This window comes from Prionailurus viverrinus, chromosome X (assembly GCF_022837055.1).
Source record: "Prionailurus viverrinus isolate Anna chromosome X, UM_Priviv_1.0, whole genome shotgun sequence".
NCBI classification, from domain to species: Eukaryota; Metazoa; Chordata; class Mammalia; order Carnivora; family Felidae; genus Prionailurus; species Prionailurus viverrinus.
The window spans coordinates 100,686,185-100,703,679 of record NC_062579.1 but is presented as its reverse complement, the minus strand read 5'-3'; the positions used below and the strand labels follow the sequence as shown (position 1 = coordinate 100,703,679).

The window sequence follows — 17,495 nt, the reverse complement described above, 5'->3', positions numbered from 1 at the left end:
GAGGGAGGGAGGGAGGGAGACCAACAAGCCGAAGCAGATCTGAGCTGAGAGCTCGGAGTCCCATGAGGAGCTCAAACTCAGAACCTTGAGATTATGACCTGAGCCCAAGTCGGACGCTTAACCAACTGAGCCACCCAGGAGCCCCAAAATATTTTTTTATTAATTTTTTTATATACTCTTTGACATTCTTTCTGAATGTATAGGCACACGTGAATGTTCTTATTTTTCATATATTTTATACACAAATCATAGCATATTACATATATTTCTTCACTTGAAGAAAGTGGCACACACGTTCTCTAAAATGTAGCTTTTATTCATTGTAGTATTGTTTGTGATTAAAACTATGTGAGGGTTTTACATTTTAGCTTTACATTTTTATATATCAGTTAAATTTTTATAATATTATAATAAGGATTTCCATTTTGAAAAAATGTGAATTTTAGATTATTTGTGGATAATCTTTTGCTGTTATTATACATATGTAGATTGGAATACCACAAAGATAATATTTTCTTCCAAAGGAAGTATTTTAGAGTGTAAATGAAACATCCTATTTATCTAAGGCACATTACTAAGCTTTAAAGTATTATTTCATTTAATCCATAGAAAATTCTTCAGGCTAGATCTTTTTCTCCTTGTTTTATAGCCAATTAATTGGTATAGCTGGGATTCAAACCTCAGTCTCTTTGATGGCAAAGTCCAGGTTCCCACACTTTTCTCTCCGTTTTGAAAATTGTATGGGCTCTTTTCTTGGATGTTACATAGAAACTTGAAAATAAGGGTTGTTATTTGTTTTTAAGAGTATGGAATTTGATAGTTACCAGTCAGTTCTAACATACAAATATGTTATTTAGATTCCTGTATCTTCATTTATATTTATCTACCTGCTCTGTCATTTTTTTAAGTTTCAAATTAACACTATTTTCTTTGATGTCTTCCAATTCTGTTTTATGGCTGCTGCTATTTAGGATATAGATGGATCTATCTCTTTTAACTTCATTGTGAATGTATCCTATATCATTTTTATAAAGTGTTCCCATTTTGGCCTGGATTCTATTTTGTTTGACATTTATATTCTTTATCTTTTTATTTTCACCCCTTCCAAATCACTTTGTTTTTGGTACGTTTCTTGCTTCCACAGAGTTGTTTTTTCTTTTGTGATCCTGTGTGAAATTTCTTTTTTCAGTAGTTGAATTAAACCCACCCATTTTTATTAATTGACAGGATAGATTTAAATTGATCTGGTAGGTTTAATTGGTCTTGATTCTGTCACAATTTTTTTGTTGTGTTTTATTTTTCTAAGCTTTTCATTTTGTGGTTGCATTGTGAGTATGTAGTTTGAGTTTTTAGAAAAGTTTATATTTTTGATCTCTAGTTATTCTTAAAGAATTCTTCTAGAGAAACTCCGCAACTGCAAATTGTGTATAATAAATGAATTAGTTTTATCTAATTGAAAATTAAAAGTTTATGTATGTAAGTATTCCACATTAGGGTCAGTTTATATGAGGTCTTGGGTTGTTTTTTTTTTAAGTTTATTTATTTATTTTGAGGGATGCCTGGGTGGCTCAGTTGGTTGAGTGTCCAACTTCTGCTCAGGTCATGATCTTACAGTTTGTAAGTTCCAGCCCCACATCAGGCTCTGTGCTGACAGCTCAGAGCCTGGAGCTTGCTTCAGATTCTGTGTCTCCCTCTCTCTCTGCCCCTCCCCCGCTCACACTCTCTTTCTCTCAAAAATAAAATAAACATTAAAAAAATTTTTTAACTTTATTTACTTATTTTTGAGAGAGAGAGAGACAGAGAGAGAAAGAGCATGCACACTAGTAGGGGAGGGGCAGAGAGAGAATCCCAAGCAGGCAGTGCGGAGCCCGTTGTGGAGCTCAAACCCACAAACTGTGAGATCATGACCTGACTCGAAATCAAGGGTCAGACACTTAACCCACTGAGCCACCCAGGCACTTCTAAGCTATATCATGACAAATATGAAATGAATGACTTTAGGCCAAGGATCAAATTATTATTAAATATTTATATCTGAAAATTTTACTTACAAGGGAAATGGTATTAGATATAAAGCTATCCCTGGTCTTAAGGTTTTTAATTTGTTTTTGAAATTATTAAGATATGAGTGTTTATTGTTTGAATTTTTTAGATTACATAAAGAAAGAAGCAAACATTTTGGTGACTCTCTCTCCAGATATATTGCCAAGCATATTTTTACCTAAGCTGGCCCTAGTTATAAACACAGAATCATTTTATGGCACCTAACTTTTTAGAGAGATGTAAATAAAACATACATATATTTTTTTCTCTTTCAGCGTTGTTGTCCAGACATGGTAAATAAATTCTTGGAAATGATTAAAGCAGAACTTATAAATACTGAAAATAAAAATAAGACTGGTGCAGAAAAAGGAAAATTAATTATGTTAGTTAGTGACTTTTACTATGGAAGACACGAGGGAGCTGTTGATGATGAACAGAAGACTTACACAACTTTTAAATGCTTCAGTTGCTTGAAAGTTCTTAAAAATAATATTAGGTATGTAAATATTTGTTACTGTTTCTGTTTGAAAATTGGTATGCTACTGATGTAAATATCATATCTTTATTTTCCTGTGCTATCCTAGGTAAGCAATTTTAACACTTTCTACTAAGAATAAAGGCAGATTATTGTGTCGAAAATCTTTTGTTTCTTATTGTATTTTAGGTGTTTGACACTTAGATCCACTTTGTTGTATTTTTTTAATAAAGCTTAAGAAAGGAAAAAATTTGTTTTAACTTAGAGAAAAATCACATTTGTCTGTTTTTATCATTGAACTAGGAATTTTCAAGGAGATATTTTTATCATTTAGCTACTTTTGAATCTACTTTTCCTATCACAAGAACTACTTCATCCAGTTTGACCTCCTCCATATTAGTCTTATTTAATGCTCTAGTTTTCAATTCATATGTATCATTTTTACCACATTTACCTTGCAGAGAAAGTGATATTTTAAAAATACTTTTTAGGGGCGCCTGGGTGGCGCAGTCGGTTAAGCGTCCGACTTCAGCCAGGTCACGATCTTGCGGTCCGTGAGTTCGAGCCCCGCGTCGGGCTCTGGGCTGATGGCTCAGAGCCTGGAGCCTGTTTCCGATTCTGTGTCTCCCTCTCTCTCTGCCCTTCCCCCGTTCATGCTCTGTCTCTCTCTGTCCCAAAAATAAATAAACGTTGAAAAAAAAAAATAAAAAAAAAATAAAAAAAAAAATAAAAATACTTTTTAATTTTTTTTTTTTATTTTTGAGAGAGAGAGTGCACAAGAGGGGAAGGTGCAGAGAGAGGGGGGGGACAGAGGTTCCAAAATGGGCTCCACACTGACAGCAGAGAGCCCGATGTGAGCCCAAACTCACGATCTGTGAGACCATGACCTGAGCTGAAGTCAGACACTCAACCCCCCCTAGAAAGTGATATTTTTTGATGATCTTTTTTTTTTATTTAAAAAAAAATTTTTTTAACATTTATTTATTTTTGAGACAGAGAGAGACAGAGCATGAACAGGGGAGGGTCAGAGAGAGGGAGACACAGAATCTGAAACAGGTTCCAGGCTCTGAGCTGTCAGCACAGAGCCCAACGCGGGGTTCGAACTCACAGACCGCGAGATCATGACCTAAGCCGAAGTCGGCCGCTTAACCAACTGAGCCACCCAGGTGCTCCTGATGATCTTCTTTAGAGAAGTTCCAGTTTATGAAACTTGTCTGCTTTTATTTTATAATTTAACATATTTTAAAAGTAGAGATATAATTCTTGATTTTGAAGATTTATACGTGGATGGTTTAAATTTTAGGAACTTCTACTTTGCAGTCTTTGAGTAATATGGCATATTACTGTCATCCTAAGTAAGATAGTAATGAACAAAGTAACAGGCAAGACACACTGACTGGTATTTTTCATTGGGTATATAGTCTGACATTGTTTTTTTCAACATTTTATTATAAAACTTTTCAAATACTCAGCAAAGTTTAAAGTATTTTACAGTGGACATCTGTATATTTACCTCCTCGATTCTACCATTAGCATTTTACCTCACTTGTGTTGCCACGTACCTATTCATCCATAGGCTCCATTTGATGTTTTGGTTTTTTTTGTTTTTTTGTTTTTTTACTTTTCAGAGTAAATTGCAGGTATCAGTGCACTTCCTTTAGATGTGATACTGATATATATATATGTGTATATTGTCACACACACGTATTTGTAAACTTTTAAAAATATTTACCCTTGATAGCTATGCTTTGTAATTAGCATTCTTAAGTATCCTGCAGGTCATTTCTAAGCCTAGTATTTATTTTCTGATGAATTCTTGGGTCCAAAATGAAGTACCTGGAAAACCCCTGAAATGTACTGTAAACCTAAAACAATTATGAATGCTACATTTGTGGCAGTGCTTTCTATTCAAAGACCTTTCACATATATGATTCATATGAGTTTTTACATTTCTTTACCTCCTTTTATTAAGCCCTAACAGCCATCAATAGCTAATGGCCAGTAGCTTAACAGAAGAGAATTGTGCTTTGAGATGTAACACTGAAACAGTGTTATGATTAGAATTCTGTGACTTTCTTCCATATCTTTACCATTTTTACAATAAAATACATCAGAAAATAATAGTAAGTTTGGTCAAATGCATAGGAAAGCGGCTCACTGTTTAAGTATTTAACTTATTATAGTTAAATGTTAGGCATGTGATACTGGAAGTTCCTTCAGCAATAGCCTTTTGGTTTTTCCTTTTAAGATTGGCCTGTTTAATATTAAACATGAAATTTCCTTTTTTGTTTCATTTCAAAAGACTGGTTATAGATTTCTAGATTATCAGAATATCTAGAAATTTTAAGCTAACCATATTTTATAACACTTAGAAATCTTGTAGGATTTTTGTCATATTGTTTAGTAAATAAAACCTGAAAAGTTAACCAAAGATGTTGTAGATGTTAAATAACAGTTTACCTTAACGGTAAATCTAGGATGGCAAATTGATGGTTTTAGAGGGTGATAGAAGTGAATAGGTCAAGATTTCTACTCTCTGCCCTGTCAAGATATTGTAGGATTTTTTTTCTACATTAAGTGTTACCAAAACCAGTTAGGGCTATTTTATTCTGAGAATGGCTTTGTGAGATGGTTATTTTTTTCCACATCTCCATCTCCTGGCTTGAGAAATGTGCACTGCAGATGGGGGCAGTATAATAATTGGGAGATAGCTAGTTAACAGATCACTTTATACAGGTAGATTGTATTACTTAAAAGTTATGAGCTGAAAGTTTAATGCCTCATGACCTTTATATGTAAATATTTAGGCAAAACTTGGATTTTTAAAAATAGATTTTAATAAAGATGATGTTAAAATTAAAGAAGGGGGAAGAGGGGCTGCTGGCTGGCTCAGTTGGCAGAGTATGTGATTCTTGATCTCAGGGTCGTGAGTTCAAGCCTCACATTGGGCATAGAGCCTACTTAAAAAAAGGAGGAAAAAATATGTCAAGGTGTACTGTAAGCAGGACGTGTCAGAAGATAAATGTTAAAACCTCCATATTATGGTTGCTATCTAGGCTGATGACATCATCACTTCAAGATTGTATCCTTTGGGGACTCATAATGTGTAACTGTTAATATTTGACTTTGTATTAAAATTGTTAATGTGATTGAATAGCTTTACTTTGAAATTCAGTAAAAAGTTTCAGTGAGCCTTCTGAAATAGATCTGCCTTTTTATATTGTACTCTCTGCCATCGAAGGTCATAGTTTCCTTCTCATAAGAAACCTATTAGGGAACCTGACATAGCAGAATGTAAAAAATGAACTGCGCTATAGGGGGCATGGCCTGCGGGTCAAATGAAGTGTTTGTGCTAATAGTAAACCACTATCATGAAATAAAACAAGATGTTCTTGTAATTAAGAAAAGCTCTTGTAATTATAGATATTAAAATTGCTACTACATGCATTTACAAACCAAAACACAAATAAAAATGCTAATTTGTCTTTTAAGCAGCTGAAACCTATTGTATGTCTTTAAGACCTTTAAAAGACTTCTCTCTGGCTCCGTAGCTGCTTTTGGTGATAGGGTTTTCTCTCTTTATGTATTTAATGTATTTAAAATGGAAATAGTATTTCATGTGTGGAAAAGAAGCCTGTTGTTTTTCTTTACAAACTTTTTAAAATCTGAATGAACGATGAAGGCTTGTAGCAAATTAGTGGTATTTCATATGAACTACATTAATGGATGATTCTCAAACAAAGATGCAGAGAGAAATGTTTACTGGGCCACCTAATGAAAGTGATTATTTAAAGTGCACACTTTTCTAGAAGACTTTAAGGCTTTGGAGATACTATTCTGAGTAACATAACTATATTTTTAACATTTAAGTTCAAATACCTATCTGTGAGTTTTTTCCTTGGTTATAAATCTGAATATTTGCATCTATTGACAATCATTTATAGGTTTATGAACCACATGAAACACCATCTGGAACTTGAGAAGCAGAACAGCGAGAGCTGGGAAAACCATACTACCTGCCAGCACTGCTACCGTCAGTATCCCACACCGTTCCAGTTGCAGTGTCACATCGAGAGCACACACACTCCGCATGAGTTTTCTAGTAAGTCACCATTTTGCCGAAGTCGTGAACATCCATGACTTCGGTTATCTAAGCTCTGAGGACTCCTTACGATTTCTGATGAGAAACGTAAGAAAAAGAAATAGACTTTGGATTGTGGGCACAGTTGAAAATCAAGTTTTAATATGTATAAACTCTTCGCTAGAATTGCTCTCTAAAACTGAAGTCTTGTAAATAGAAACTTCCTTTGCATAATTCGTGCATCGTACATAGGGGGCTAATGTTAGAAAACTCGGATGCCCCAGTTTGCAATTATGGAATCAATGGCCTTGATTTACATCCTAATAAGAAAAGTAACTGCGATGATAGTTAAAAATCATGGAGTCTGGAGTTAGCTAGGATTTAAATTCCAGTTCTGCATCTTAGTATAGCTATTAAGACCTCCGGCAAGTTATTTAATCTTTCTGTGCCTCAGGTTCCTCATCTGGAAAATGGGGATAAAAATAGCAGTACCTCTCTCAGTGATGGCATATAAGTAAAGTCCATAGAACAGTGTTACAGAGTTAACAACTCTAGAACCGTTGGAACCACCATCACTATTACTATTACTGTTATTATTGCCATTGTTATGGGTATACAAAATGCATCTTTTATTTCTATACATCCTTAAAATGGTGTAATTGTTTTTTCCACTTTCAGCTATTTGCAAAATCTGTGAATTATCATTTGAAACCGAACATGCTCTTTTGCAACATATGAAGGACACTCATAAACCCGGTGAAATGCCATATATTTGCCAGGTACACATTTTATCATGTACTTAGGTTTTTGTTTTACTTTCACATGCCACAAAATCATATTCTGTTGCTCTTTTTAACTGTTTGAATAAAATGAGTTACTAAAATTGAAGACACTCTTCAATAATGGAAACTCCATCGATGTAACTCATATACATGGGCAATGGTGGCTTGGACTTTGTAGGCCATAGTTTATTGATCCCTGGACTAGACAAACAAAATGCCCTGCTGCAGAAAGACACATGTATGGATTTTCTTACCATGTAGAGAAGAATATATATATGACAGAGAAATAAGAAATGCTATTAGTTATGGGGAACTCAACTAAATGCTTTGAGACCAGTATTTTTCCAGAATTTGAAATGGTTCCCAATCAGATAGCAAGATAAATTGCCTCTGTCATAGCCTGGGTGCCATTTAAAATCCAAAGAAGAGAATACTCTATTTTATATAGCAGGAAAAACTTTCTAGGACAAGAGGTGTCAAAATTTGGAAATTCAAACAAGATAGGGGGGCAGTAGGTCTGAAAAAAAAGAAGAAAATCTGGTTATATTTAGGAATATATCCCTAAACTTTGAAAGATAATTTTTGTTTCAAATATTATACTTATTATTTTCAGTAATAGAATTCTTGGTTGTATACGCAGCAGAGCTGAATTAGCGTTACATAATATTCCTCTAAATAAATGACTCATCATTACTACTTTGATGTAATTGCATGTCCGTTATAAACTTTCAAGTTAAATTAAACCTTCTTTATATTTCTAGGTTTGCCAGTTTAGATCTTCAACATTTTCTGATGTAGAGAATCATTTTAGAGCATCCCATGAAAACACTAAGAACTTGCTGTGTCCATTTTGCCTCAAAGTTAGTAAAATGGCAACTCCCTACATGAATCATTACATGAAGCATCAGGTGAGATTTAGCAGTTATTTGTTCATTTTGTCTTAGTAAAAAGGCGTGTGTGTACATATATGTATGTATGTGCACATATACATATGCATATGTGTATATACGTATATATGTATACACACACACACACACACACACACACACACACACACCTTAGAGCATTGGTTAGATTTGTTCTAAAAGGAAAGTTAAGTGGTTACAAATGACATGATTAATTTACAATTTATGCTGAATTACTTGTGAAATTTCCACTCCTTATCTTTGTCCACTTCCTATTGGTGGTGCGGCTCTTGAATCGAGAGAGTTCTGAGGTAGAAATGGGAGGCCTAGAGCAGAGGGGAAGAGGGAAGATGAGGGAAATATTGAAGTTGAATATTTCAGGGGTCTACAAGTGGTGAAAACAGGAATGATTTTAAAGGTAGTGAATCAAGAGTAGGGAAAAGGGTATTTTTGAACTGAGAAAGATAAGCTTGAGGACTCCATCTTTTTTTCTCCTTCTCCAAACTTCATTTCTACTTTCTAGCTCAGTTTTTATTATGAAAAGACATGTGGTTGTCTTAGCAACCTAGAATGGTCTTTTGTAGCAGCCAGTGACAAAGGAAATAGCAATGACACTTGTTTCTAGATATGTGAACTCTTCCAGAGGACTATATTTAGGTTAGAACTTGTTTCCTAGATGACTTTTGCCAGTTTAGCTATGTCATTTCTGGGATACCAGTGTTAGTGCTGGCACCTTTCCCTTGAATTCTCAGTTTATTCTTGCTGGGTCTTTTCCTGACACAATTAGACCATCCTTTATTTAGGCTGAAAATTTTGATGAGACAGTAAACCTATTCTTTTTTTTTTAATGTTTATTGATTTATTTTTGAGAGTGGGGGGAGGGGCAGAGAGAGGGAATGAGAATCCCAAGCACGCTTTGTCAGCTGTCAGCACAGAGCCCAGTGCGGGTCCTGAACTCATGAACTACGAGATCATGACCTGAGCCGAAATTAAGAGTCAGACACTTAACTCGACTGAGCCACCCAGTCGCCTTTAAACAGTAAGTCTATTCTTGAGTGTTTGAAAGAGCAGTGGTACCTTTGCCAAAATTAGAAGTCAACGAGTTTACCAAATGCAATTATGCAATCGAGTTTTGTCTCCTCACTCATAAGCTCATTACATTGTCTTATTATTGATTGCGTTGTCATGGCCAATTTGCTCAGCACTGGTTTTCTCAGCATTGTTTACTCAGTATTGTTTTCAGTTCCACTCATTAAATGACCATGAAATCAACTTGTACTTGTTAATTGAAAAAAATTATAAAAAGTAGAATACCCAAATACCTTCAGGATCACCTGTGTCATGACTGGGATGGTTCCAACATGCTGGGTATGCCATCTCACCCTTAAGAACCTCTGGCAAAATCTTTCTTTTTTAAAAAAAAATTTACATTTTTTAAACTTATTTTTGACAGAGACAGAGACAGAGCACAAGTAGGAGAGGGGCAGAGAGAGAGGGAGACACAGAATCCAAAGCAGGCTCCAGGCTCTGAGCCCGATGTGGGGCTCGAACTCACAAACTGAGATCATGACCTGAGCTGAAGTCAGACGCTTAACCGACTAAGCCACCCAGGTGCCCCCCTGGCAAAATCTTTCTATTCTAGAGTTTCCCAGGAGTGTTCCATCAGATGTTAATAGATGTTCCACTCTAAAATTGCTCCTGGAAAAAGAAGTTCCGTAATTGGCTGGATTTACAAAATTAACAATTTTTTGTTTATGTTTAAAAATAGAGCTTTTAATATGCTAGAAAACCTTATAAATCTCCAAGGAAGGGATATTGTCTATATTGTTCCCAAAGTTTATTTAATCCTTTGTTTGCGCAATGCCTACTAACATTTCTTGAGGAATAGTTTGGAAAACACTGGTCTTGGTGCTTTATTTCATGTTTTGAACTTTGATTTTGAAAGGAAGAATGAGATGTAAAACAGTAGCTCTAACTATTTCATTATGAAGCTTTTAACATAATTCTTCCTACCATGCTTTACTAATCTCCAGAGTGAGGTACAGATGCAGAGGGAGTAACAATGTCCTTAGAAAGGTAAAGAGATGGATGGGCCTGCCATGTGGACCGTGTCTCTTAAGTGGTTTACCTGGTCTACAGTCACTCTTCATACCCTAAATTGTATGCCTTATCTTGCCATGTATATAGGAAAGATAGGAAAGAGTTGACCCAGCAGGTCTGCGTTGTTCAAATCATGTACATTTTCAGAAGGGTCTGTTTGCATATTGGCATAATTAGCCCTTGGCTAACTCCTGGAAATTGAGCCTTTGTTATTAATTGATGAGTGTTTTACATGCCTAGGACCTTGAGCCACATTGTGCCAGCTTTTCTAGATCATTTGTACAAAGATATGATTATGGTAAACACCTGCTTTTCTTCTGGGAGCCTGAATATTTGGTGACTGAACCCTTTAAAAAAAAATAAACCTGGCTTCTGGTGACTGAACCCTGTGAAAAGAACAAACCTAGCTTCTTAGACTCAAGAGAGCTTTCCTCGTAAAAAGCACTTCATACGTATTGCTGCAGTTAGTTGCCGGGGGATTGATTAAACGTGTCCTATGCAGCTTGTTGGGAGAGTGCACTTGGAAACTGGTGCCAATATCCTCCAAACTCCACCCAATGCATTTTTATTCCTTTATTAATCCTGTTCTGTATCCTTTCACTGTAATAATTGTGTCTATGAGTATAACAATTTCTAAATCCTGTAAGTTCTTCTGCATCATCAAGCCTGGGAGTAGTCTTAAGGACTTGGTGCCCAATATTTGTGAGTTTGGAGTACCTAAGAGGTAGCCAGTGAGCAGTCAACAGAGGAAAGAGTCTAATAATAGGATCATCAAGAGTTTTTCAAAGTACTTTCAGTTTATGCAGTTGTCCACAAAAGACTCAAAAACCATAGCTGAGCAGGATTATAAACTTGTAATTGAGCTAACATTAGTGTGATTTTAGATAATAGGAATTATTGAATCTGTGGCTCATTTTATTCTTTTTGAAGACTTTGGTTGTAACCTTTTCCTAGAGAATATATTAGTATGTCTTAAGTGATTTTAAGGGCTATCGATATGGTTTGTACAACTTTTAAGAAAGGATGAAGGATTTTATATGTTAGATATTCTTATTAAATCTTTATAGAAATAACAAGTAGCTAATATATACTAATCACTTGTCGTATGACAGTCACAGTGTTTTTTCTTGCATTATTTTGTTTAATCCTCACAAACATCCTACAAAGCAGGTATGATCATTTTCATTTCATAAATGAGGAAATAAAGCTTTATAGACAGTAAGTTACTTTGCCCAGTGCCACATTCCCTAATAAATGGCAGAGCCAAAAATTGACTTAGAGCCCAAGGTTTTACCATAGAGTCATATCCTTTACCAACATTAGGTCTAAAAGCAGATATTACAGGTAGTCAGAATTAGCCTTGAAAATTCCTCAAATCACCCAAACAATATAGTATGTTTGTCAGAAAGTTCAATGCAGACGGGTAATTCTCTATCCTTGGAATAGATCACCAATTTTTTGGTTGAACATCATATTATTTAAAACTGTACTGTATTATCCTTTTTTTTTTTTTTTTTTTTTTAAAGTAGGCTTCATGCCCAGCGCGGAGCCCAATGCGGGGCTTGAACTCACGACCCTGAGATCAAGACCTGAGCTGAGATCAAGAGTCAGACGGTTAACCGACTGAGCCACCCAGGCGTCCCTCTGTATTATTCTCCTTACCACATCTCAAGCATATATGCATAAGAGAGATATGCAAGACTCGAGTCCAACTAAGGGAATAGTAGATTAATGTCTCCCATCCCAGGGCTCTGGGCAAATGCTCATTGAATGGCATGGCAGACATTTTGAACTAGTTAAATTGTGCCTGCTTCTCATATGCATGCTCCTTCAGTCTCTTGCTGTCTTCCTCGTTATTTATTTAACAAATACTTATTGAGTGCTTAATATATGCCAGGGACTGTTTAACAGAAGTGAACAAAACAGTTTGTGCTCTCTGGAATTTGCATGGTAGTGGAGAAAGTGTATGTGTATTATGTCTGAATGTAAATGTATGCCAGCTGGTGATAAGTACCATGGGAAGAAAACGTGAGGTTAGGGAGTGCCAGGGCTTAGGAGGTGAAGGAAGCCATTTCTGTTTTTATATGGGATGGTCAAAGAGGGCCTCTCCAAAGGAAATAAGAGAGTTAGCTATGTGGATATCTGAGAGAGGATATTTCAAGGAGAGGGAATAGTAAGTAGGCAGTGAGGTGAGCACCTATCTAGATGTCCAAGGAACAGCAAGGGGCCCGTGTGGCTGGAGCATGGCAAACAAGTGGGAGGGAGAGTAGGTTGAAATGAGACTGTAGCAACAGAATGCAGAGTAAATGGCGTAGGGTCTTGTGAGCCAGAGTTAGGATTTTGATGTGGTGTGGAAAACCATTGGAAGCTTTAAGCATGTGAGAGATCACTCTGGCAGCTATAGAGAGAATAGACTGTTAGGAGGAAAGGGTGGGAACAAGGAGAAGGTAGGAGGCTATTGGAAAAGTCCAGGTGAGTGGCTTGGACTGACATGGTGGCTGAACAGGTGATAAAAAGTGGAAAGATTGTTTTTGAAGGTAGAGCTGACAGGTTTTATTAATGGGTTGGTGGATGTGGGGTGTGAAAGAAAGGCATGAATTAAGTGTAACTGAGTTCTTTTGTCCTGAGCCACTGCAAGAATGGTGTTCCCATACACTGAGATATTGAGAAGACTAGGGAAGGAACAGATTTTTTTTTTTTTTGCAGGGTGGATGGGGGAAAATCTAGAGTTCAGTTTTGTTTATGTTGATTTGAAATGACTGTTAAATATGAAGTAGTGATGTCAAGTAGGCAGTTGGATGGATGCTATTTAAAATCATGAAACTGGATGAGGTATATGCACAGGTAGAGAAAAGATTTTAGGAATTGTACTCTGGGGAATTTTCTACCTGCCCTGTAACCTTGCTATCTGGTTCTTGACTGGGATCTTTTTCCCTCTTTCCTTCTTTCTCTTGAACACATGTTAGGTGAATCTGTTTACATTGCCTATACCTAGGATATGATCCAATGCACCATACTTCTAAAATTGTCTTAAAAATGAAACTCAAATAGTAATACAAACATTATATTTATATATTGCTTTGAAGCTTTTTCAGAACTTTTATTTATCAAATGCCTGCTGTACACCAGTAACCACTAGCTACTTACACATGTTAACTCATTTGCTTTTCCTAAATAATTATGCTTTACATGAAAATAGTGATGGGCCTGTGGAGATACAGCTTTGGAGAAAACATTCTTTTGCATTTGTATGTTGTTCTAAATTTACCTATAAATATATAATATATTTTTTAATTAATGAAAGCATATACATAAAGATTGCAGTTGATAATGTGTAATAGAAAGAACATCACCTAGTTATGAGCAAATGACTTAGATCTCTCTTGGGTCCTATTTCCCATTGATAAAAAAATAATAGGCCTAAGTTTGAGAAGGGATGTAGTCAAGGGGTTCTCTGACAATAGATTGGGATCAATTGTTCTCATTTGTACTTCTGTAGCCATACTGGCCAGTATCACAGCCACTAGCCATCTGTGCCTGCTTAAATTAATTAAAATTAAGTAAAATTGAAAAATCAGTTCCTGTGTTGAACTTTTTTTTTTTTTAATTTTTTTTTTCAACGTTTATTTATTTTTGGGACAGAGAGAGACAGAGCATGAACGGGGCAGGGGCAGAGAGAGAGGGAGACACAGAATCAGAAACAGGCTCCAGGCTCTGAGCCATCAGCCCAGAGCCTGACGCGGGGCTCGAACTCACGAACCGCGAGATCGTGACCTGGCTGAAGTCGGACGCTTAACCGACTGCGCCACCCAGGCGCCCCCTGTGTTGAACTTTTTACAGTTCAGGTGGTCAATAACAACATGTGGCTGGTGAATACCATATTGGACAGTGCAACTATGTAATGTTATCAGACACTGTAGAAAGTTCTGCTGGACAACACTGCTTTATACAATCATTTCTGTAACAGAACTTTTGGAGGGGATGTCTGGTTAAATTTGTTTTGGTTTTAGGAAGTTCAAATCTTTTAAAATGTTTACTTATTTTGAGAGAGAGAGAGAGAGAGAGAAAACATGAGTGGGGGAGGGGCACAGAGAGAGGGAGACAGAATCCCAAACAGGCTCCTCCACACTGTCAGCACAGAACCCGATGCAGGGCTTGATCTCACAAACCACGAGATCGTGACCTGAGCTGAAATCAAGAGTCGGACCCTTAACTGACTGAGTCACCCAGGTGCTCATAGAAAGCTCAATTGTTTTTGTGAAACAAATAGAAATTTTAAAAATTGGGACGCCTGAGGGGTTCAACTGGTTAAGTGTCTGACTCTTGATTTCGGCTCAGGTCTTGATCTCGAGGTTCGTGAGATCAAACCCCACATGGGGCTCTGCACTGACAGCACGGAGCCTGCTTGGGATTCCCTGACCACCCCACCCCCCATCCCCACCTTCTGTCTCTCAAAAAAATAAATGACATTAAAAAAGGAAATTGTAAAAATTAAAAATAACTTCACCTTTTCTAGGATAAAAATATAGTATAACTCATTTTCACTGTAACGTGTGCTTGAATGGTTTATACTTAAATTTATAATTAAAAAAGCTTTCACACTACAAAGGTATAGGACTTGTCACATTTGAACCTAACTGATACAACTTTTGTTTTGATTGCCTATATGGCAATAAATACTTACTTTAAAGATTTCATTTTTAAGTAATCTCTACACCCAGTGTGGGGCTCAAACTTTTAAACCCTGAAATCAAGAGTTGCCATGTGTTACCAACTGAGCAGCCAGGTGCCCCACAAATACTTTTGAAATACAAATACTAATGCAAGCAGTGTTCTTGAAAAAAAATGAAAGAATATTCTGGCATTGTTTATGATGGGATATAGTAAAATACTGGTTTTTTAAAATTATTTAGCTATTACAATTAAGAGCAATTTCAGATTCCAGGATTTGTGGTGATAGAAGTTGTTATTTCTCATAGTATTTTTAATGTTTCTTATAAACAGAAAAAAGGAGTTCATCGTTGTACCAAGTGCAGACTACAATTTTTGACCTGCAAAGAGAAACTGGATCACAAGACCCAGCATCGGACATTTATAAAGCCTAAAGAGCTAGAAGGATTGCCTCCTGGTACAAAAGTGAGTTTTAAATATGTTTTATTTTAACATTTTGTGTGATAGTAGAAGTAAATTCCTGCCTGGTTTTGTTTTAAATGTCTATTTATTTATTTTGAGAGAGAGAGCACAAGCAGGGGAGAGGGGCAGAGAGAGGGGGAGAGAAAGAGAATCCCAAGCAGGCTCCACGCAGCATGGAGCCCAACGCGGGGCTTGATCTCACAACCACGAGATCACGACGTGAGCCGATATTGAGTCAGTGACTGAGCCACCTGGGCACCCCAGATTTTATTTTCAAGTAATCTCTATACCCAATGTGGGGCTCAAACTTACAACCCTGAGATCAAGAGTCACATGCTCTACTGACTGAGCCAACCAGGTGCCCCCTGCCTGGGTTTATCTATTGACTATAATATTAAAAATTAACTTCTGCTTGTCATTAAGATTTAAGTTTAGGTTTTACCATTGTTTTGCTTAGAAAGAAACCTATCCTTTTTTTTTTTTTTTTTTTTTTTTTTTTTTTTTTTACTTAATTGACATGTGCTATGTTGGAGCATATTCCTATGTAGTGAGTCCAACTAGATTAACCATAGGCTGTGTCAGTGAGTTGTTTCAATATTTTATAGGCTGTTTCTGAGTTCTTCCAGTTGGCAGCGTATATGTCTGCTTCAGCTGCTAGACTGTAAGCAGTACAGTCCTTTCCCATATCTTCTCTTATTAATAATAATGTGTATCATCATCATCATCATCATCATCATCATAGTAATAGGTGTCTTGTAACACTTTAGAATTAAGCTTTCTGTGTGATTTTTCATACATTCTATTATTTAATAACAATTTAGTGAGGTAGACAAGACAGGTATTATTTCCATTTTATAAATGAGGAGGCTTAAAGAGGATAAATTACTTACTCAAGGTCAAATGGCTAGCAAGAGGTAGTATTGAGATTTAACCTGGGTCTTTTGACCCCTAATTCAGTGCTTTTTGTATGATACCAGGTCACATGTATTTCAAAGGACTTCCTCATTGGCTGGTCCTCAAGTACATGGGAGTAGTATAGTCAAGTGATTAAAGAGAATATTAATAGGCAACTGTGTTTTCCATTATTAATCAGTGGGTATAACCGAACATCACCTTTTTTGAATACTAAATGATAAATGTTATGTTAGTTCCCTTTAGGGAAATTCTGAATATTTTCAAACTCTTCATTCTGTATAATTAATTGATGTAACCTCCACAATAACCTTTGGAATTATAAATCCTGACCAATGAGCCTCCAGATAGAGCAGGTCACATTTACTGGAGATCTGTTTTATAGTTACCAAAGAGTAATGCAGGACTTTCCAAGGTTATTATTTCTGGTTTTGAGATTTAAATTTTGACTTCTGTGTTTGTGAAAGCTACTTAGTTATATCAGAGAATAAAATAGACATGGAATGTGCTTTTTTTGATATTCATATAATTTGCACTAACTCCTAATTATCCGTTAATATCTGTTAACATAGAAACGCTATCAATACAAAACTGCAATTTACAACAGTAAATAAATAATGAGGTAAATGTCATTTAATTGGTATGACCATTTAGAATAAATGGGATACTTAACTGATTGTAGTTTATATTTACCATTTTCAAAATAATGATATTTAAATTTTGAACTGCAGTGATTTTTTGGTAAAACAGCTTTATTGAGATATAATTCAGTGGTTTTTAGCATATTCACAGAGTTGTGCAAACATCACTACAACCCATTTTTGAACATTTTTGTCACCCCCAAAAGAAACCCTATACCTGTTAGGAGTCACTCCCTATTTCCCCTCCACCAGCCCTAGGCAAACTTTACTTTCTGTTCCTATGGATTTTCCTATTCTGGACATTTCATAAAAATGGAATCATATAGGGGCCCCTGGGTGGCTCAGTCAGTTTAAGCATCCGACCTTGGCTCAGGTCATGATCTCATGATTTGTGGGTTCAAGCCTTGCCTCGGGCTCTGTGCT

The 17,495-nt window shown here is 36.1% G+C and overlaps 1 protein-coding gene across 7 annotated transcripts in view; it reads left to right on the top strand.

The window, feature by feature from the left end:
* Positions 1–17,495, top strand: part of ZNF280C (zinc finger protein 280C) — an 82,363-nt gene that overhangs the window by 30,098 nt on the left and 34,770 nt on the right. For all 7 annotated transcript variants that reach the window (XR_007148989.1, XR_007148988.1, XR_007148992.1 and 4 more), the window contains exons 10-14: positions 2,319–2,539; positions 6,463–6,620; positions 7,278–7,378; positions 8,143–8,289; positions 15,391–15,522. Coding sequence is in view for 1 of the 7 variants with exons in the window: in XM_047844303.1 (XP_047700259.1) it covers positions 2,319–2,539; positions 6,463–6,620; positions 7,278–7,378; positions 8,143–8,289; positions 15,391–15,522 (759 nt within the window). In the remaining 6 variants the exon portion in view is untranslated. The remainder of the gene's footprint in view (positions 1–2,318; positions 2,540–6,462; positions 6,621–7,277; positions 7,379–8,142; positions 8,290–15,390; positions 15,523–17,495) is intronic.